The sequence below is a fragment of the Triplophysa rosa genome, linkage group LG16 (genome assembly GCF_024868665.1).
Source record: "Triplophysa rosa linkage group LG16, Trosa_1v2, whole genome shotgun sequence".
NCBI classification, from domain to species: Eukaryota; Metazoa; Chordata; class Actinopteri; order Cypriniformes; family Nemacheilidae; genus Triplophysa; species Triplophysa rosa.
The window spans coordinates 20,039,638-20,061,788 of NC_079905.1; the positions used below are offsets into that span (position 1 = coordinate 20,039,638).

At 43.9% G+C, this 22,151-nt stretch overlaps 1 protein-coding gene across 1 annotated transcript in view; it reads left to right on the top strand.

The window, feature by feature from the left end:
* Positions 1-22,151, top strand: part of zdhhc18b (zinc finger DHHC-type palmitoyltransferase 18b) — a 45,150-nt gene that overhangs the window by 17,014 nt on the left and 5,985 nt on the right. The window contains exons 4-8 of the mRNA XM_057355335.1: positions 1,159-1,296; positions 1,630-1,681; positions 1,927-2,029; positions 2,120-2,232; positions 3,461-3,557. Coding sequence (XP_057211318.1) covers positions 1,159-1,296; positions 1,630-1,681; positions 1,927-2,029; positions 2,120-2,232; positions 3,461-3,557 — 503 coding nt within the window. The remainder of the gene's footprint in view (positions 1-1,158; positions 1,297-1,629; positions 1,682-1,926; positions 2,030-2,119; positions 2,233-3,460; positions 3,558-22,151) is intronic.

Below are 22,151 nucleotides of genomic sequence, written 5' to 3' on the forward strand. Positions count from 1 at the left end.
CATGACTCAAGGAATCAAGTGAGACCACTTTCATGAATATAGACCAACGTTTTCAAAAGTTATAAGCAGAAATAGCCACTTTTAAAATCTCTAGACCACTAGGTGGCGCTGTGCCGAAACTGCGTATGTTATTTCAGGACATGACTGTAATGACATGTATCACATTTGTGTTAGTACATGAAAGTTTGTTGAAAATATAGCATAAAATCCATTTTGGTGTGCTCTTCGTCAAATTCACAGATGCGCTTCATGAGAACCGATTAGATAATCAAAAATCTTTTAATAACTTAGTGCCAGCAGTGTCTCTAGATGTTGCATACCAGATTTCATGGAAGTTCGAAAAAGGTTTTTCGAAACATTGACCGTATGTAGTGCATTCGAATCAACATTAGCCAAGGTTTCAGACGAACAAAGAATTTTGTTTCTAGGATGTACGGTTATAAACTGTTTCAAAGTGACATCATAAACAAACGTTACTGCGCATGCGCATTCATGGACTGCCCTTAACTTCTGGTACACATTCACAAACAATAGAGTGCTTGTAGATTATTTATGATAACAAGCAAAAGAAACCAAGAACCGTTAGTTGGCTAAACTTGTCTCTCCAATATTTTGAATTTAAACTGCGATACCAAGCATAACCGCTCAATGTACCATACAACCAAATTACCGCTCAATGTACCATACAACCAAACTACAGGACCCATTCAACAAATCGTTTATTTAATACAATTATTATACTATAAAATAATAATATAAATTAATATTAACATAAATAAAATATAAATAGTTATATTATTAGACACTAGCCAAACACAGACCAGAAGTTAACTGCAGTCCCAGCGCACGCGTCCAATGAAATGGTCTATAGGCAAAAATGTATGTGGATGTTTGGACTGTTGGTGGCGCTATGGAGTTTGGGTTAGAGACTCCATATTTGCCATGGAAACAGTTCAGACTGTACTCTATGTGTGTGCCAAATTTCACTGCTTTCCCATGCATGGTTCTATGGGCTACCATAGACTTCCATGGCAGAAGAAGAAGAAGCAGAATAATAATAATAACACTAAGGTCTTCACTTGTTTTCCGTTTCATCTAAAGGCAACAGAATATTTTATTAATGCTATAATATTTCATGTTGTTGTCTGTGTTTGATAGAGCGGTTTGATCATCACTGCCCATGGGTTGGAAATTGTGTGGGAAAACGAAACTATCGCTTCTTCTACACCTTCATCGTCTCGCTGTCTCTCCTCACAGCCTTCATCTTTGGTTGTGTAACCACACACCTGGCACTAAGTATGTGCCCTTGCATATCACTAGCCAAATGCTTTTATATCTGTGAGCTCACAGTTACATGAAATGCTATAAGCATCTGTTCCTCGATAGAATCGGTTATTTTTGGTTTAGTGCTTGTACATGCAACCACATTTGTAGACATCCCATTGCATTTAGTTTTATTCCTGTGCCTCTTATTATGAAAACGTTGTGTTGTTTCATCTCTAATGTATATTTGTGTACATGAGCTGTTTTCATGGCCTTTTGAAACTGGGATTTTTATTGGTCAGACAAAAGCCAGCTAGGCCTGTTAAAAGTCTGGTTAAGATATGTTTTTAATGCTGTCTCTTATAGGGTCACAAGGAGGGAATGGACTGGTTTTTGCTCTCCAGGAGAGTCCTGCCAGATATCCTTTTGTTTAATGTCAAATTAGTTTAGCTAGATGAATGTATTTTTCCTTTCAGGGAATGTTTTGGGTGCAAAACGTTCTAATCTCTATAAACTGTGACAGTTTACTATGTAAAGCTGTACAGCAAGCATTACGCAGTCATAAACGGTAGTCATTATTATTATTATTATATTATTAGCATTTCACCGGAAACTTATGATCTACATCTGATTATCTTAATTGTGCCCTTGACTCCAGCTCACTGCTCTTGAGTTAGTGGTCTGCTTCTTTTCTGTATGGTCTATTCTTGGCCTCTCAGGCTTCCATACATACCTTATAGCAGCAAATCTTACTACCAATGAGGATGTAAGTGTTGTTCATTTTCAATTTTAGGTTCATTTTTTTCCAAAAGAGTTCTTCGTTTTCTCTAATGGCAGCATATTTTGTGTATCTCAGATTAAAGGTTCCTTTTCAGCAAAAAGTGGAAATGAAGATGTTGGAAATCCTTACAGCTACAACAGTATAATCAAAAACTGTTGTTCTGTCCTCTGTGGGCCCATGCCGCCCAGGTGAGATGTCTGGAGATTAGGAATATCGGTAACACTTTACAATAAGGTGCTTTTTGTTACCAGTAATAAATGCATTAGCTAACATTAGCTAACACAAAGAAAGAATAGGTTTTTAGCATTTATTAATCCTTGTAAATGTTGATTCATGTCATGTTATTCATGTTAGTTCATGGTGCATTAACTATTCAATCATACATTGTCACTGTTAACATTGGTGTATTAGGGTGTGGTCTATGTGATACGCAGGTATATGCCGTATATCCACTAGAAAAGATCAAGAATTTCTGTATACCCACTTAAAAAAGCGCTAGGATATGTAACAACATCGTTTTGTGTCAGAAAAGTGCGCGCACTGACTTTTGGACCATTGGTGCAACCGGGAGATATGAAACTAAAGGATATCATGAAAGGCAATCATTTAAACTACATTATTTATTTTTGTAAGCCTGCCCCTGAAGCTACTGGCGCTTCGGGTGATGCTGCAGCTGCAGCAAGTGTTACAGAAAATGAGACCGATGAGGCTCATGCTACTAGTGATGGGAATTATGATTCATTTGAGTGATTCGTTCTTTTTTAGTTCGTTCACCAAAATGATTCGTTCAGATTCGTTCACTGATTCGTTCAGTGACCATTTCTATAATACACCAGCAGGTTGTGAAAAAGAGTTGTGTTATGTCAACGAACGTATTAATGGACGTATAAACTGATTACAGGCTTTATTAAAATGTGTGTCTCTGATCTACTCATTAAATAAATAAAATAAGTCTAAATAAGTGGTTCAGATGACCAACGCACAAAGTTTTTCTGCATAGAACCATATTGTAAAGTGTTACCGAAATGTCTAAAGTGACAAATTGGCTTGGTTGCGTTAATAAAAAAATATGATAAATTATCAAATCAATACTTTGGTAAAATTCTGAAATGTATACAATACATGGTATCAATGCATTTTCCCATAAGATGTACATTGGCTATACTAACTGTGAAAATAAATAATTGTTTGTACCATTAAATTCATAGTATGTGTATCAAATAAACTGTAATTTAGTAATACTGTAAAAATTGTTATATGGGTGATATGCACAGCCTTTATAAGGATAGCTGCAGATAATCAACCAATAAATAGCTTTAACCTTTGATTGCATAACATCTATTTAGCTGTTACCCTGTGAGGTGCCTATGTTTATTTATTTATGCAGGTTTTTGAACTCCTTTCTTCTTTTGTCAGTTTGATTGACAGGCGAGGGTTTGTGCCTTCTGATGACTCTGTTCAGACCAGCCCGGTGGAAACTGAACTGCCAGCTGCTAAAAATGACATAAACATGGTAGGACGAATCATCACCTCAGGCAGACCTCCTCCACCCCCTGTCTTAACCCTACATCAGCCTGACATCTCAGTTCAAAACCACTCAACATCCTGACTTACTGTGTTTGATCCAATCATTCTACTTAGTAAAGCAAACTGCTGAGGTTTGCCATACTAGTTGAAACACCTTAGATTTAATTCTTTATTTCTTGAATTCTGATTATATTTTTTTATTTCTTGAATCCTGTGGGTTTTTTTTTTTTTTTTTGCTGTTGAGTACAGCTGTTGCACCTGTGCTGTTTTGGTCACGCATCGCGATGTGGTTTATGTTGTTTACATGAAATAGAAATACACTGTCATTTTCTGAAGGTGTTTACAGAAGGCTTCCTTATAGATCAGTGGGTTAGAGTGGAGATGGTTAACAGAAAAATGCTACAGCTAATGTTCTTCGTTTTGAAAATATTTGTTTTCTTTGTATAGGAGGAGGAAATGAAACTTCTGACTTCCTGTAGCATTAGGTTGAATTCACAGTTACTTAACAGGAAAGTCAGTGGTAGGGTCAGGTGGTGGTTCTAAAAGGTTCTAAAGGTTTGTATTGTGTTGTGTATGACAAATAATGGTGCTCTTAAAAATCCTCAGGGTATAAACAATCAATGTGCTTGTTTTTGTTGTTTATTTAGGTGTGATTTTTTTGTCACTGTAAGATTATGTGCTGCTGTTGTTCTAATTTATTGTCCGGCAACAAAAAAGTTGTTAACAAACAAACAGTTTTCCTGTATTTTTGTCCAGGTGTAATTTAGCTTCAGAGGAAGCCTTCCATGAAATAAAACAAGAGATCTATAAGAAGTCTACTTGGATTAAATAACAGCAAAAATGTGATGCTCTTTATTTTATCAAGTTGCAATGCAAAGGCGCCAATGCTAATCTGAGCACTGATACACAGTTTACTGGTATAGCTGTATTAGGAATAGTGTAGGATACACAAGCCTTCTAATTATGTTTGTGCGCATGTACATCTGGTGACCCAGCAAACATGCCCCTTTGGACCCCGTGTGGGGCCACTGTGGGCAGAAAATGTGGGCCCACAGCGGGCAGCCCACTGCGGGCCCTGCTACAGGCGTGAAATGGGGGGCACGTGTAGGCCCCACACTATAGGGCCCAGGTGGGTCCTAATGGGACAGCCCAACGTGTGGGCTGGGTGTGGGAACACTGGGGAAGTGTGGGCACACTGGGGGAAGTGTGGGCTGGGTGTGGGCACACTGGGGGAAGTGTGGGCTGGGTGTGGGCACACTGGGGCAAGTGTGGGCACACTGGGGGAAGTGTGGGCTGGGTGTGGGCACACTGGGGGAAGTGTGGGCAAAGTGTGGACTCACTGGGGGACGTATGGACAAAGTGTGGGATTGGTGTGGGACACTGGGGGAAGTGTGGGCTGGGTGTGGGCACTGGGGGAAGTGTGGGCATGCTGTGGGTACACTGGAAGTGTGGGCATGCTGTGGGTACACTGGGGGACGTGTGGGTACACTGGTGGGAAGTGTGGGGTGTGTGGGCATGTGGGGGAAGTGTGGGCTGGGTGTGGTGGGTACTGCTGGGAAAGTGTGGGCTGGGTGTGGGAACACTGGGGGAAGTGTGGGCTTGGTGTGGGCACACTGGGGGAAGTGTGGGCTGGGTGTGGGCACACTGGGGGAAGTGTGGGCTTGGTGTGGGCACACTGGGGGAAGTGTGGGCTGCGTGTGGGCTGGGTGTGGGCACACTGGGGGAAGTGTGGGCTGTGTGGATGTGGTGGGCACATCTGGGGGGAAAGTGTGGGCTGGGTGTGGGCTTGGTGTGGGACACTGGGGGAAGTGTGGGCTGGGTGTGGGCACACTGGGGGAAGTGTGGGCTGGGTGTGGGCTGGGGACACTGGGGGAAGTGTGGGCCGGGTGTGGGTACACTGGGGGAAGTGTGGGCTTACTGTGGGTACAATGGGCGAAGTGTAGACATACTCTGGGCACACTGGGCAAAGTGTGGGCTTACTTGTAGGCACACTGATGACCTAGCTTTTCCACCGGGGCTGGTGCCGGTGCCGAGCCCAAATGGAAACCGGCCGCGCTTTTCCACTCAAAAAATTCCTGGGCCCGTGCCAAGATCCTGGTTCCGAACTGGCCCCAAAACCTTGCTGGTCTCGAACTTCGGAAACCTACGTCGTCAGTAGGCGGAGCTTTCTCTGGTTACTGCAGTTTGAAAGGTGCCATTGGCAGAAGGCAATAGAGCAAGAACGTTTTACAATGTTCGTAATATTATTGTTATTTTGTTACTAAATGTATTTTAAATCATTATTTAGGCGAGAATGTACGTGTTTAAAGTCCAAAACTGTGGTCGGTTAATAAAGATGGTGTCTGTTTAAAAATTAGCTTGGATGTTTTCAGAGATGTGAGCTCCCGCAACCACCGAGTGCTCGGCGCTCATGTATCCCGTTGAACGCAGCCTCATCTCGGCAAGTCCTTCTAAAACTCACCGCTGGCTATGATGTCTGATATCTGTAGCGGTTAAACATGATATGTAATTCATTTTGGGCATATGTCTAACGGTCAGTTTCGGCCTTATAAATCTGTTATTTGTACCTGGTCAAATCGTTTTGACTGAGGGCAAAGTTAAGTTTCATAACTTTATATTTTTGATTTAACTTTGTATTGAAGCGCTTCCTTGTGCTTTTGACTAAATTATTTGCTTTTAAATTACGTATTGAACAAACATTTTATACGTTCTAATAAGGGATTGTGTTTTATATCATATTACATTTGATTAAAAAACAGTTAGAATAATCAGAGTAGGCATATGTTGCCTAAATCACGTATGACTATTTTAAAAAGGAAAATGACAGGAAGCACTGTTGTGTTTTATATCATTCTATTTCATATTACTCAGTTTACATATAAATTACGGCTGTGCCGATAAACGATATCATATCGAATAGCGATAGAATGTATTTCAAAAACGATGATGAACTATTGGCATTTTGACTCGATATGGATTAATCTTACAGTCTAACAGAACGCAGAAATAAACGCAACAACAGTCAGTCAGCGTGCAGCTTTTATCATGCGCGTCAAAGTACAAAGTCCATTTCATACTGCACTTGCCAAAGAAAACTCGACATGAGGAGGAAAACATGACTGGACGCCGTGGTCATCACGCGGTTTATCAAGTGTCTTTTTTTGTTTGTTTGTTTTAAACAAAACAAAATTGAGGCGCAATTGCAAGCGAATTACTTCGAAACTCAAGCACAAACGTTTTTATATCCCTCGTTAACATATCTGCTAACATGAGCTGGTGCATATGAAACAAACCAGTGCTGCCATGTACAGATTAGAGATGTAATGAAGTGAGTTTGTGTGCACATTAAAATATTGAACCTTGTATGTAAGATGCTTGCATGATTAAAGAAATGTACTACAGTTTATGTGCGATGTCTTTTTGAAAGACTAAGGTTCACTGAATGCATTGAATGAATCCCACCACTCGAGCAAGACTATAGGCTTGTTCGACTTGATGCGGCGCCGCAAGATCCGACAAGCGGATGACATCAAAGTACCGCGAGAGCGATTCGAAAGCAAACTTTTGATCATTTTTCGAATCGCTCTCGCGGTACTTTGATGTCATCCGTCTGTCGGATCTTGCGGCGCCGCATCAAGTCGAACAAGCCTATTATTGCAGTGTTGTATATGTGCGCAGGTGCTGAGCCAATAGCGTTCGAATGTACACAGTAACGGCGCCCTTTCATTGGTTGAATGTACTGAATGAACACTTTTACTTAATGAGTCAATTGAGTCAAAATGAGACTGAATGAACTGGTACATGTTGTTTATGGCCTAATATCCTCTGTGTTGCAACAGTGCATTAATTTAATTTAATTTTAACTGGTTAAAGGTTAACTTTTGTTAATAAACTGTATTTAAAATAGATTATTTTAAATACAGTTTTTTAATTAAATATTTATCGAAATAAATATCGTTATCGATCAATATAGAAAAAAACTATCGAGTTTACTTTTTTGCCATATCGCCCAGCCCTAATATAAATGTACATGGAAATAAATATGAACTGGAATTGACAGGGTTCTGCTCCCTGCCAGTGGAAACACGAGCCGGTTCTGAATGGTGCCATCCTCGGCTGAGAACCGGCTCCAGCACCAGCCCCAGCCCCGGTGGAAAAGCGGTGTGAGAGTGGGGGAAGTGGTTCGCCTTAATACCTGCAGAACACCACACTATTACTATTGATGCATATGCAGAACAACTGCACTTGTAAAAAGTAACAGTAATAAACCGAGGGCCATGATTTTAAAATAATTTATTTACAGCCCAAAAAATTATAATTACATTATTAATAAAAATAACAAACTATATCGAGATTTGTTTTATTACAGCAGGAAAACAGCACATAACAGCTTTTTAAAACAGCAGTAAACACAAAAACACAACCACAGAACATTTAAAAGAATTGTAAAAAGGAAAAATCAATACTATGAGGGGCACCAGTAAGTTTGTCTCTAGTTACAGTTCTGACTCTTCCCTTCCCTTACGACGTCCGCTTAACATTCTGTGGGCTGGATGCATTTGGTCACAGCGCCTAAAGAAATAACATTGAATAACATGCTAAAAACAAAACAAGGGTTGTTCAAGAATTGTTCACATTGACCCCAAAAAGTTTCCCAATGTACTATAACATTTTAAGGTAAGAAAGTTTTGGGTTCACCCAAAAATAAAGATTGTGTTATCATTTACTCACCCTCTTGTCATTTCAAATCTGTATGACTTTCTTACTTTTGTAGAACAGATATTTTGAAGAATGTTGCTAACCGAACAGCAGCGGGACCTATTGACTTCATTGTATGGACACACATCCAATGCAAGTCAATGGGTACCAGCATTCTCAAAAATGAACAAAGAAGTCATACAGGTTTGAAAGACAAGAGGGTGAGTAAGTGATGACAGAAGTTTCATTTTTTGGGTGAACTATCCCTTTAAGGCACTCAGGAACTAAAGCAGCATTTTGAAGGGGGAAACTGAGTTTAAGGACTGCACCAGGAGCTGCTGAACTGAGAGTTTAACTGAATCAGAAAATGAGAGAGCATTGGTTGAGTTAAAATGAGATTAATGGATCAGCATTAAGAGTACACAGTCAATGAGTAAATTACTTTGTTTTATTATTTATACTGTAGCTCTGAAAAAAAAACTTTGGGGTGAATTTATAGGCGCTGCTGCTGACAGAATAACAAAAGCAAAAAAGAAAAACAGTGGTCAGACATTGCTGTACAAATTGATTAGACCAGTTATGAGCATGGCAAGTCAGAGATGCAGGAAGATTATTAGATTGATTTACAACTGTCAAATGTCAATTAACACAAAAAAGACCCTAAAAGTTGTTTTCATGAGTCTTTTTTTGTCTCCCACTCGCTCTTTCAGTGTATGTGAGAGATATGCAGAGCTGCTGCTGACCAAATGGAAGCCCTAAGCAAAGTTGTTTTGTGGTTTCCCCATTAAAAATAAAACAATACAAAAACACACAACTACATTGGGTGTCAGAATAGAACTTTACTGAAATATAAAAAATGCATTGTGACGATTTATAACTGCATATCTACAGAGTACAAACAACAATTATAAATGATGCAGCATCTGTACCTGTTAAGCTGGTCTTGCTTCAGTAGTGTGTCAGTTGTAGTGTAGCCTCTGGGGGTTTCCAGAGAAGTGCTGGACATTGCCACTGCATCTTTTGTAACACATTTCAGAACTGACTCTGTAATAAATGAACAATGCAGAAAATATTTCTAAGTTATAATGTAAAAAAATTACTTATAGCATCAAGGAATAGGATCATGTTTTGTGTTACGTGTAGTATAAATCCAAGCATTTTTTCTAAGAACTTAATGCACCTTAAACTTATTACAATCACTTACAGTAAATTAATTAAAGCAGTCTGTGTTTAATTAAACAATCGTTGCTTTTTATGTTCTATTATGTTATTAATACAGTTGCTTGGTAGGTTTTATACAATAAGGCAGATTTTGTTATTTCAAATTATAATTTAGAAAGGAGAAAACCCCATATGCACAAGTCCTACAATTAACATACAACTCTTTACCACAGATATCTTTACCATGGTTCAAAACGCACAATATCATTAAAATACCTGAAATTATATGAGACATTGGATTGAAAATAGTTTAATTACATTAGGCAGATGAGTTGGTGGTTTGACAGGCTTGTGGACCTACCTGAACTGATGCAGGAGATTCGTCTTTGGATTTTCGCTTTCCAGCACCAGACTGCTTTCTCTTCCTGGGCATAGCTGTTGTTGTGTGAGGTGGATCTGTTCGGCTACACGCGGTGCTGCACAGACTGATCAGCGGATGAATTCACGGTACCGCGAGAGAGCGGCCTGCTCCGCATGCTCTCGGTACTGTTACGTCATACACCGATAGGTCAGTGCGGCACGCATAAAGTCAAAAACGTCTCCGGTTACTGTCGTAACCTCGGTTCCCTGAGAGGAGGGAACGAGACATTGCGTGAAACGCTAGGGGAACCCCCTTCTCCAACCTTTACTGAATCCTTATTGAATAACGCCAGTGAAAATAAAATATAACTGGCCAATGCCGGTCAAGACTGTGCTTAGGGGCGTGCGCCTAAGCACATCTCATAATCCCTTATAATCTTATGACTGAAACATTACAGCGCGACGATCTGAGCACTCAAGTATGGCGGTTTACGCAATGTCTCGTTCCATCCTCTCAGGGAACCGAGGTTACGACAGTAACCGGAAACGTTCCCTTTTGAGAGAGGTCTCTCTACATTGTGTGAAACGCTAGGGGAACCGAATAAAATCACGCCGTGAGAGTAGCAAAGAGTGAAAACTAGCGCTCCCCCGCATGATCAGGATAAAGAGAAAAACCTCCCCCTTCAGCCGCATAGCCTCGAGCACGAGTATCAAGCCCATTGGATCCCGCGCAAGCGGGAGCCAATCCAATCGGTCCTAAGTTTTGGCAAAAATTTGCATACCACTAACTTTTTAGTGTGAACTGAGCTGTGATGCCGCGCTAGGTTTAGAGCGGCAGGACATACAGCAAAGAAATGATATTATGGGTGATAGATAGCAGCGCACGGAATAGCTGGGCGCCTGCTAATAAGAACTGCCGGAGGCAGAAGGACACCTAGTAGCTCGACGAGTGGAATTGAACAGGGTGAAAACAAATACTGTCATTCCGCATAACCGTCTCAAGTCGCAATACGTACTGATCCAAGCTATGCAGGAAGCGTTGTCTACCGGTTCATAGGCGTAGACGCTACACCTCCCCCACCGCCTATACAACATAGCTGAGCGCAGCATAGCTAAGCCGTTAGTCGCTACAGGCAGCTGTGGGTGGTGCCGAAACAGACAGTACTTGTGCCGCTAGAGAGGACACATCCAGCCTGTAAAATCTGGCGAAGGTATTCTGCGAAGACCAGCCCTCTGCTGCACAAATGTCCTGAACAGACACCCCTCTCGACCAAGCCCATGAAGAGGCCACAGCTCTAGTAGAGCTAAGATCGATCGGGCAGTCCAAGTCCTGAATGGCGTATGCCAGCTCTATTGCGTCTGTTATCCAATGAGACAACTGCTGCTTTGAAATGGGACGTCCCTTAGCTGGTCCACCGTAGCAAACGAACAGCTGGTCAGACTGTCTGAAGGACCGCTCAATGTAAATCCTCAAACCTTGCACCGGGCACAGCGCGCGCTGAGCGTAATCCTGTGAGACTGGCGGCTCCGGGGAGAAAGCAGACAAGGATATAACTTGCGCTCTAAATGGTGTTGAGAGCGACTTAGGCACATAACCCTCTTTAGGTTTGAGCGTGACGCTGCAGTCGTTAGGTCCGAACCGCATGCAGGCATCATCTATAGACAGCGCGTGTATGTCCCCTACACGCTTAGCAGACACAAGCACAAGCAGTAGGACGGTTTTTAGGGAGAGCTCCCGCAGTCCCGATGATTGCAAGGGCTCGAACGGAGGAAGTGAAAGTGCCTTTAAAACCAAGGCTAGGTCCCAGGGCGGCACCGTAGGAGGGCGAGGGGGGTTTAGTCGTCTCGCGCCCCGTAAAAATCTCACCACCCAAGTATGCTTGCCTACCGAGCGACTGTTAATCGGAGGGTGAAAAGCGGCAATGGCAGCGACATAAACTTTCAGTGTAGACGGCGAGCTGCCGGCATCCAAGCGCTGCTGCAGAAAGGCTAGAATGTCAGATACGGGGCATAGCTCCGGATCGAGCCCGTTTTCCCCGCACCATTTTACAAAAACCACCCATTTAAAACCGTAAAGGCACCTCGTAGAGGGAGCTTGCGGCTCTGTGATAGTATCCATAGCATGACTCGCTAAACTCCCCAGGGTTCCCTGCCCCCGTGAACCCGCCACACATACAGACGCCACAATTCGGGGTTGGGGTGCCAGATTGTACCGCTCGCTTGGGTCAGCAGATCCCTCCTCAGCGGAATCGGCCACGGAGGCGCTGCCAGCAGCTCCATTAGGTCGGGAAACCACAGCTGATTCGTCCATCTTGGGGTGATCAACGTCACGGCAGCTTTCTCTGTTCTGATTTTGCGTAGCACCAACGGTAAAATCTTCACTGGTGGAAATGCATAGAGGCTGGCTCTCGGCCACGGGCTCATGAGCGCGTCCCCCTGCAGCGGGGAGCTCGACAGGGAGAAGAACACAGGGCAAAGCGTATTCTTCTCCGTCGCGAAAAGATCAACATCCGCTTTTCCGAACCGATCCCAGATCAAGCTTACTGACTGAGCGTTCAACCTCCATTCCCCATGAGGGGGGCCGTCCCTCGACAGCATGTCCGCTCCGCAGTTCATCTGACCTGGCACATGCATCGCCCTGATGGAGAGCAGGTGACGATCGGCCCAAAGGAGGAGTTGCACCGCCTGCTCGAAGAGGGCTCGTGAACGGACACTGCCCTGTCGATTTATGTATGACACTACTGACGTGTTGTCCATACGAATCAGTACATGTTGCGACTCGATCTGTGGGAGAAAGCACTTGAGGGCCAAGAAAACCGCTTTCAACTCTAAGCGGTTGATATGCCACTGTCTCTCTGACTCCAACCAGGAGCCCGAGGCTGGGGCGCCTTCGCACAGGGCTCCCCATCCCGTCAGAGACACGTCTATCATAACCACTTTCTGCCCTGTGATAGGACCCAACTGGACGCCGCGGCGATACATGTCGGGGTTGCGCCAAGGCTTCAGGGTGTTTAGACATCCGCGTGTTACCGTGACTCTCACGTTCCCCGCTAACCAAGCATTTCTCGGCACTCGGGACCTCAGCCAGAGCTGGAGGGGACGCATGAACAACAAACCGAGGTGGCACACTGCGGTTGCTGACGCCATCAGCCCCAGAAGCCTCTGAAACACTTTTAGCGAGACGGGACGTCCCAGACTGAAAAGGCTCAAGGTCGACGTGATACGTTGAACGCGCTCTGGGCTCAGATGAGCGCGCATGGTGATCGAGTCTAAGCACACTCCCAAATACACGATCGACCGTCTGGGGAGAAGCACGCTCTTCTGTCTGTTCACACACAGCCCCAAGGCTTTCATGTGCGAAAGGAGCCTGCATACATGGGCATCGAGCATCTCTTGCGAGTGGGCTAAAACTAGCCAATCGTCCAAATAATTGAGAATGCGCATACCGCTCGCTCTCAGAGGGGATAAAGCCGCATCCACTATCTTTGTAAAAGTGCGCGGAGCTAACGCCAGCCCGAAGGGGAGCACCATGAATTGGTACGCGGTGCCCTCAAATGCAAACCTGAGAAAGCGCCTGTGGCGAGGGGCTATTTGAACATGAAAGTATGCATCTTTTAGATCCACTGAAATAAACCAGTCCCCGGGCCGAGTCTGCGCGATGATCTGTTTTATTGTCAACATTCTGAAAGTGCGTTTGTACAGCGCACGATTGATGGGTCTCAGGTCTAGAATCGGAGCGAGTAGCCATTCTCTACTATATTCAGCACCCAGGGCGAGATACCCGGGATGTAATGCCATGCTTCCTTGCAATCCTGCAAGGGACGCAACGTCTCGTTCTGCACTCTCCGGGTTATCCCGCGCGAGGAGGAAACCGCCGTTGGTGGACTCAGCGGCAGCGTACGACCGCCGCTCCGAGCTCCGCCGAGAGAGCTCTGACTCGTGGTAACTAGAGTATGAGACGGGACATAAGGCAGGATTGGTGCATCGCCGTAAAGCCGGGGGTGCGACCAGCTTGGCACAGGATGAGACAACAGCAGCTCGCGGCACGGAGGCGGCGAGCTTGCTGCGTTCATCAGAGGAGGAAGATGCTCTGATTGTGAAAATGTGTGCATTTTTATTACATTTGACACAACAACATCCATAACAAAATCATTCTCTGTGTCGCCCGCAACCGCTAGGGGGACAGACGAGAACCCCGGACTCTTCGCGGGAGGTCCCCCGTCGAGCACGTTCCTCCTCCCAGCGAACTCGTCAGGAACTCGGCTTCGGCCCTGACGCCGAACCTCCCCTTGGGCGACGATCCTTCCCCGGGTCGTGGCGCTTCCTGGGCATGTCTCGCCACTGTTTAGGGTGAACCGCTGGTTCGGGAGCTGCGGCGGTGGAGGGGGCTGCGAGCGTGGGCTGCTTCACCGGTCTCTGCGACGAGCGCGCAGATGAGAATCGGTGACGCGAAGACAGCTGGGCAGGGCGTCCGGGGAGTACCTGGCTCATAGCGCGCGAGCGCTTCTGGGTTCTTCCCCATCCAGAGAACGCAGCAGCTGAGCCTGGAAAACCTGGAGGACCGCCATGGTGTGTAGAGCAGAGGCAGCCTCCCCAGAGGCGGCATACGACTTCTCTGCTATGTGGGCGGTCATCCAGCATGGCTTAGACGGCAGCACCGCCTCGGATCGCAGCGATGACGAAGATGGACCCAGGTGCGCCGCAATCGCCTGCTCGATGGCAGGAATGCTCGCATAGCCGCGGGTTTCCGCCCCATCCACCAGGGAGAAAATGGCCGATCCTGAGGCATGGGTGCGCGCCGACTGGGGCGCAGACCACGCTTTCACGACCTCCTCGTGGACATCTGGGAAAAAAGGCGCTCGTTTCTTCTGGGCGGCGGCCCGGCTGAAGAAACTACGTGTCCAGCTTACTCCTCACTGGCTCGTCGGGGGAGTTCCACTCGAGGCCAAGGTCTTGTACGGCCCTGGTGAGAACACGGACGAGCTCTTCGTGAAGCGCGGGAGGGGCATCCCACTCCGCCCGCTCCTTCTCCGACGTCGCTAGCTCCTCTGACCCCGACAGATCCCTGTCCGAAGCCGCCAGCGACATGAGCTCGTCTTCATCTCCCGAAGCGCCAAACCGGATCATCTCCATAGCTTCATCAGCGGGACGGAGGCTCTCTTCATCGTTGGGCCCCGAACATAAATTGCATATCGGCATACCGGAACACACGAGCAGAAAGATCTGATGAATTCCTCTTCTCTGAAGCGTATCCTCAACAGCATGCAAAAGGTGAGTGAAGGAGAAAGATTCTGAGGAATGCGGTCCAGACGGCGAGTTATATAGGGGCGGCGCATTTTATCAGCACATTTTATTTTCACTGGCTTTTTTCAATAAGGATTCAGTAAAGGTTGGAGAAGGGGATTCCCCTAGTGTTTCACACAATGTAGAGAGACCTCTCTCGAAAGGGAACACCTATGATGTGATCCAGGTACAACCGGTACAAACATGAGGTGGGCGGAACGGAGTGTTGCATGTACGGTATGGTGCCCCGGGGATTTGGTTCCGTCCATTAGCGCAAACGTACAAATGAGGCCCCCCCAGTAATGTTACATTAACGGTAATAATTGTTAAGTTCACAATCCTGTGAACAGTGAAGATTTACTGGAAAATACAGCCCGTCCATTTAATGATAATTGATTGGGTTTTAAGTGTCCCTTATGCAGTTAAAATTGTCACACCTGAGGTAAAGAACTGTTTGCTCAAACTATGTGTCATTTTTCAGTAATTCAGGATTTTCTTAATACGTCTGATTGTCAATGGTTTTTGTATGGGTGTAATACGTTTTAAAATTATAATAAAATAGATTAAAAGAGTACTTGACCACAGAACAAATCAGAGGCGACGTGTCCACAGAATGTCCGCTGGGCTCGCGCTTGCCGCCTCAAAGACGTAAACAACAATGCTGCCTGGGCCAGAAGCACTTCTGGGTTTATTTTTTAAAACATTTTATTATTTGATTGTATTTTTTTATTAATTTACATTTTTATTTTATTACACGAACACTAATTAATAAAAAAAACAATTGTTTATTTATCATAAATCGTGTATAGTGCTGAAAACTCGGTCCAAGTTTTGTAATATAGGAGAATATTGTTATAAGCTCACGTCGCATGTGAATGCCATATCAATAAGTAGCTGGTTGTTATCTCTATATTACCTTATATAAAAAGTATAAAGAGAGTTCAGCCCTCCAGAGTGGGAACAGTGACCTGTCGCCACCTACTAGTGCTTTGTTTCATATTAAAAAGTTATTTTTTAAATGTCTATATTTTAAATGTTAGAATTGTCGTAAAATTAATGCATTTGTGATGGCAGAAAAAATATTTTTCTAATTGTGTTAAGTGTTGTTTTCAAAACTTTGATATTTTATGTAAAGATTTGATGATTTTTTAATAGTTATACTTATTTAATTGACCACTAAAACCATTTAATTGTTTCCTTTGATGTATATTAAAAAATAGAAATGGTAAAAGCTAAATATGAACATCTTTGTAATTAGGTAATTTTGATTGCTTTAAAATAAAGCCATATTTCTTTAATTTATTGTGTTTTGCCAAGATGCTGTGCCAACACTGGGTTCACCCACTAACAACCATCATGGGCGCCCAAAAGGGCAAAATCAGGGTTTTTCTGTGGGCAAACACACAGTGGGCTGGCCCACAGAAAACCCCCATTGGGGCCCAAACGGGCAAAGCCACGTGGGCCCTACATGGGTTAACCCATGCGGGACCCACTTGGGGTTTGGTGTGGGTTTGCCCTGCCCACACGGTCCCACAGTAAACCCACAGTGGGCCCACACGGGCATGTTTGCTGGGGTAGTGGTGAAACAATTATTTCCCTAAGGGATTTTAGTTATGAATGAATGGGTTGAAATCCCTAATCTGTATGTATTACAGTATGTACTTTTTAAAACCTGAAAATTTTCCAAACACATTTTTTACATTTTCAGCATATTTTGCATACTTGCAATTGTATGTCCACAATGCATTTTGATGGAAAAAAATATTTTTCATACTATACCCCAGAATTCTTCTGCTGCATGTAAATTGGTCTTTTACTGCCTTAGTGCCTTACTGCCTTTTTTACTGCCTTGCTCAAAGGGCCAGGGTCTCATTCATAAAACTGTGCGTAGGATCCTTACTAAAAGTGTATGTGCGTTCGAAAGCCAAAAACAGCACACCTATTCGCTTTGTAAAACACGGATCACCTGCCGGTGTGCATACGTGAATGAGCCTCACATCCCGCCCTGTAAACGCCCATTTTTCCCCATAAATAGTCAATGCAAAGCACCTCATGAATGCTGATTCGTATATATTAATAAGCCTGGCATCCAATCCGCTTGTTAAGCCTGACCTCACGCACCATAATGCACATATACCGTTTCCGGGTCCAACCGCTATTAGATGCCATAGGAAAATAACAAAAAATTATGTAAAACCCCTGATCCCATCCTTTATCTCCGCAACGAAATCACATATGGCCACACACGAGATTCACTGCAATTTACAAATTAATAATTGTTATAATTATGATTATAATTATATTAAAGCCAAATAAAAGGTCTCTGTAGCATTTATATGTCTACAGCATTTAGACTGATTATTAACACCTCATTAAAAACACATAATTAATTAGTGGTGTCCTTCCCCTGAGATAAAATTTGAAGACATACTTAATGGCTGTATTTCTAGACTTTGACATTTGATGATTATGCACAGTATTTAAGGAAATATATATAGTTATTTATTTACACTGCGTTCTGCAGTTTTGTGATGCTGTCCTGTATTCCATGCAGTTGGATCATCTCCTCATGCGCTCGTAGTGTGATGGTGAGACAGCGCAGATTGAATATTTAGATTTCAAAAAAATTTCTAACTCAAAGATTTGAGTTTGATTTTACAAGAAGGTGCATGAAACAATTTTCACTCAATACAAGCGCAAATAAACTAAACTAGATATAATGTGTGTGAGGCATTAATGCTTATAATCACTTACTTTATGCAGCCTAACTTGAGTTCACTAACTCACCATGTGTCGCCCCTTGTCTCCAGAATGTGCGTACGCATGGGTCAGAGTTTACTTACAGGTGCGCACATCCTCCCGTCTGTCACGGAATTGGCAGAAAGAACCCAATAGCAGGCAGGCAGTGAAGGGGTTAACAAAAACTGTATTTATTACAGAAACACAAAACAAGGACCCACGGGGGGGTAAAACAATAATCACAGGTAAACAGAAACAAAGACTAACTAAACACTAAACTAACCAAACACTACACATGAACTGAACTCAACACTTACTGAAACAAGACAGAACATCATCAACAGGAACACGAGCATATGGCACAGGTAAACACTGGACGAGCACAATACGAACTGCATACACACTTACAATGACCGAACACAGGACAATGAAACATGAGGGTATTATATAGGGTAAGACAAACGAGGGATAACGACATGGGGCAGGTGTGGGTAATGAAACACTCAGGGAAAGATAACAAGGAAACGAGATGGCGGGAACAGAGACGAGACACTGGAGAGAACGCATATTATTGTCAAAAGAATAATAATATGTTTCTCTCCACACCTAACCAAAGACTTTGTCATGACTCTGCTACAGTACCAAGAAAAACATAACTAAATGAAGCAGAGCCATGACACCGTCAAGTTTGATTTTAATAGATCACAACCTTTGCGTGGAAAGTGCCATACGCACGTTTCCAGCCCCGTTTTGTGCGTATGCAACATTTAAAAATGAGACCCCAGATCTTTACTGTCCATTTTCCCGGCATGCAAGTACTGTCCCTTTAAGCATCTGTAAATTAGGACACACACTCACTAGCCCAGCACATTAACCCTTGAACTCTGTGGTTGTGCTCATGTGTGTCTAGGAAAACGATTGCCTGGAATTTGCCCTGTCTGGTTCCAGCTGATGGTTCAGTGGACAAAGGCAGGGATTATAGGGAGGTTGGTAAGACCCTAGGCAAGTGTTTTGGGCATGTTTGCATGCTGCCTGGCTGTACCTTTGCTTCTGCCATGCCAGAATTACAGTGACCATGCACAATGTTTGCTGATCTCTTTAAATAGTTATGAGTGGGCAGAATGGGTGTAGGGGCATATCGTATGCTGATTTTTTAAAATGTATATAACAATTGATATGTTTTGAGCTTTGTTTTCTTGATTTTGTCTGTCATAGAATTTAGAGTCAATAGTGTAAAGGTATAGTTAACCTAAAATGAACAAAACATTCAATTACTCGCCCATGTTGTTTTTAGATCTGTCTAATGCATAAACCTTTTAGTGAACAGGTAATGTCAAGCTCTAACAAGGACAGAAAACACACAATAAATAGTCACCCATGCATTAAGTGTTCTGAAATGATAAAACAACTGTGTTGAACAATCACATTGTAAATCTTTGGTTTCAAATCCAAAACCCATTCAAATGCTGCCAATATTCATATGTTGGTTTGTTTGGTCCTCCACTATATCTTGATTGATGACTAAAATGTATGAAATAATTATTTATATAGCACTCTATAATACTATAATACTGTATGTACTACTGTACACCCAAAGTGCTTTACAATTGTACCAGGGGTTTCTCCTCACTCACTACCAGTTGGATGATGCAATGGCGCCAGTGTGCTTACCACACCAGCTATAGGTGGAGAAGAGAGAGATATAAAGCCAATTTAGTGGATGGGGAATATTAGGCGGCCATGATTGCTAAGGGCCAATGGAGGGAGTTTGGCCTGGACACAAGGGATACACCCCTACTCTTTTACAAACTTTTAAGGAAATACAATTTCAGAATGTTAACACATGCCGCTCTCTCTCGCTCAATTCATCAGAACGACTGGTTGACATTAATCGATCTGAAGGATGCTTTTATCCACATAAGCATCTATCCTCCAAACAGGAAATTCCTTCGTTTCGCCTACCAAGGCATATGTTACGAATTCACAGTTCCTTCTTTCGGGCTCTGTGTGTCTACGTGCAGAGGCGGGGCTATCACCGCTCAGAATAGAGGGTCTGAGAATCATCACATATATAGAGAATTGGATGATCATAGCCGATTCCACAGAAAAAGTGGTGATATACGTGCATCGTGTGCTTGCTTGCATCACATCACTCAGCTTCAGAGTGAACAAGAGCAAAAGCAATCTCACTCCAGCCCAGAATGTTGTATTTTTGGGTCTCGAGCTGAATTCAATAACGATGCGTGCACGTCTGACACGAGAGTGCGTTCCCTCCTCAATGAAGTGATTTTCACATTTCAGAGAGGGAGCGAGGGTGCAATATCACACTCGTCCCAGATTACGGGGTCTTTTGGCATCAGATATTCAAGTTTTGCCTCTGGGCTTTCTGAGAATTTGGGGGTTCATGAAGTGGTTCTTTTCTCTTCATCTCGGCCCTTTACACGATCTCGGTCGCTCTGTCACAGTGCTCGCAAGCTGTTAGTGTGGAGCAGGTGGCTTTTTCTGTCTTAACGAGCCACCCATTTTCCGGGCATTCTGAACAGGGGCACAGACTTTATATTGATGGGGAACCCACTCGATGGAGACTGGCGCCTCCACCCTGAGGCAGTGGGTCTTCTGTGGCAGAGATTCGGCCAAGCAGCCGTAGATCTCTTCACCTCACATAACAATGCCCATTGTCCTATGTTCTTCTCACTACGGGATGAGGACGCACTAGCCCAACCATGGCCTTAAGTGCTGCTCTATGCGTTCCCTCCTCTCTGCCTGATAACGCCTACTCTGGCCAGAGTAAGAGATCAGAACCTGACTCTATTTCTAATAGCACCGTGGTGGCCCAAAACACCACGGTTGCTGGAGTTTATTCCTCTGATGTATGCTCAGCCATGGTCCCCCCATTACGCACGGACCCCCTGTCCCAGGCAAATGGGAAATTTACCACCCCCACCCAGTCAGGGTGGCTCTCTGGGCCTGGCCCGTGAGAGGGTGATCTGACACACATTGGGGCTACACCCTGACGTGTTATTGCTTTTAATTCTATTAAGGTCTATTTAGCAGCTATCGCTGCGTATCATGTCGAATTCGATGGCACATTGGTAGGGCAAAACCCTCTCATTTGCAGGTTCATGAAGGATGCTCGCTGTTTCCTTCCTGTGCCTATTTAAGCTGTGCCAGAGTGAGACCTCGTCATGGTGCTGGAGGCTTTGCCACACAGCCTATAGAGCCTTTGGGAGACATTTCTCTCAACATCTGTCTTTCAACACAGCATTGCATCTGAGTCAGTGTTTTTTATGTACTCTCTGTTTTTTCCTCGTGCACTAAATTCTATCTCGGTAGAGATACAGTTTTCTTTTCATTTGCATACTGTTCTTTTGCACTGGCCGGGGGGTTTGAATTAGAATTTTTAAGTTTTACTTAATTAATATTGCATATAGGAATTTTTAGTCTGTTATATTTGACCTGTGCTTCTCTCTCCTTTATCTTAAATGTGTGCTCTCACTGTGCGTGTGTGCGTGCGTGTGCGTGTGTGTGCGCGTGTGTGTGTCTGTGTGTGTGCGTACTTGTCTGTGTACGTGTGTGTGTGCGTGTGCATCCGTGTGTGTGTGTCTATGTCTATGTGTGTTATTACGTGTGCATATTGTGTGTGTGGAGTGTTTTGTATGTGGGTATGTCTGTCTTCAGTATAAAAAAATTTTTCTTGTTTTTACAGGTACAACTTTAATTGTTTTGCTTATAGTCAATATGTCTTATGTACAGCTGCTTTGTAACAATGAAAATTGTAAAAAGCACTATATAAATAAAGTTGAGTTGAGTTGAGTTGAGTTGAGTTAAGTTGAGTTGAGTTTGGTCTAACCAGGCCTTTAGGCCTAATGCTTCCCAGCTGTGACATGTGAGGTGATTGAGCTATCCGCTTTCCACCCACCTCCTTTTTCCTCTGTGGAGGATGAGAGGATGAGAGGTTAAATGCTCTGTGTCCTGTGTGTATCCTGCGGGTTTACTTTGTCAGGAAAAATGTTTTTAAAAGAGCAATCAGCTCTTAATTTCCTGGACTCCACCACACATGGGGAACCCCATTTCCAAAGAACACCTCTCTCGTTGGCTTGTGGAAGCGATATCCAGGCATGGCTGCCTCTTGGGCTCTGCTTAGGGGAGTTTCACTGCAGGACATTTGTGCTGCTGCAAGTTGGGCTCCTTCCCATTCATTTGTCAGATACTACCGGCTGGATGTTACCAGGACACTGGTAGCTCAATCTGTAGCGGGGGTTGGCTCTTCATAGCCTTACTCTATGTCCCTCCTTTAGTCAGGGCTTATACATAAGCCCGGCTTATACATGTCACTACA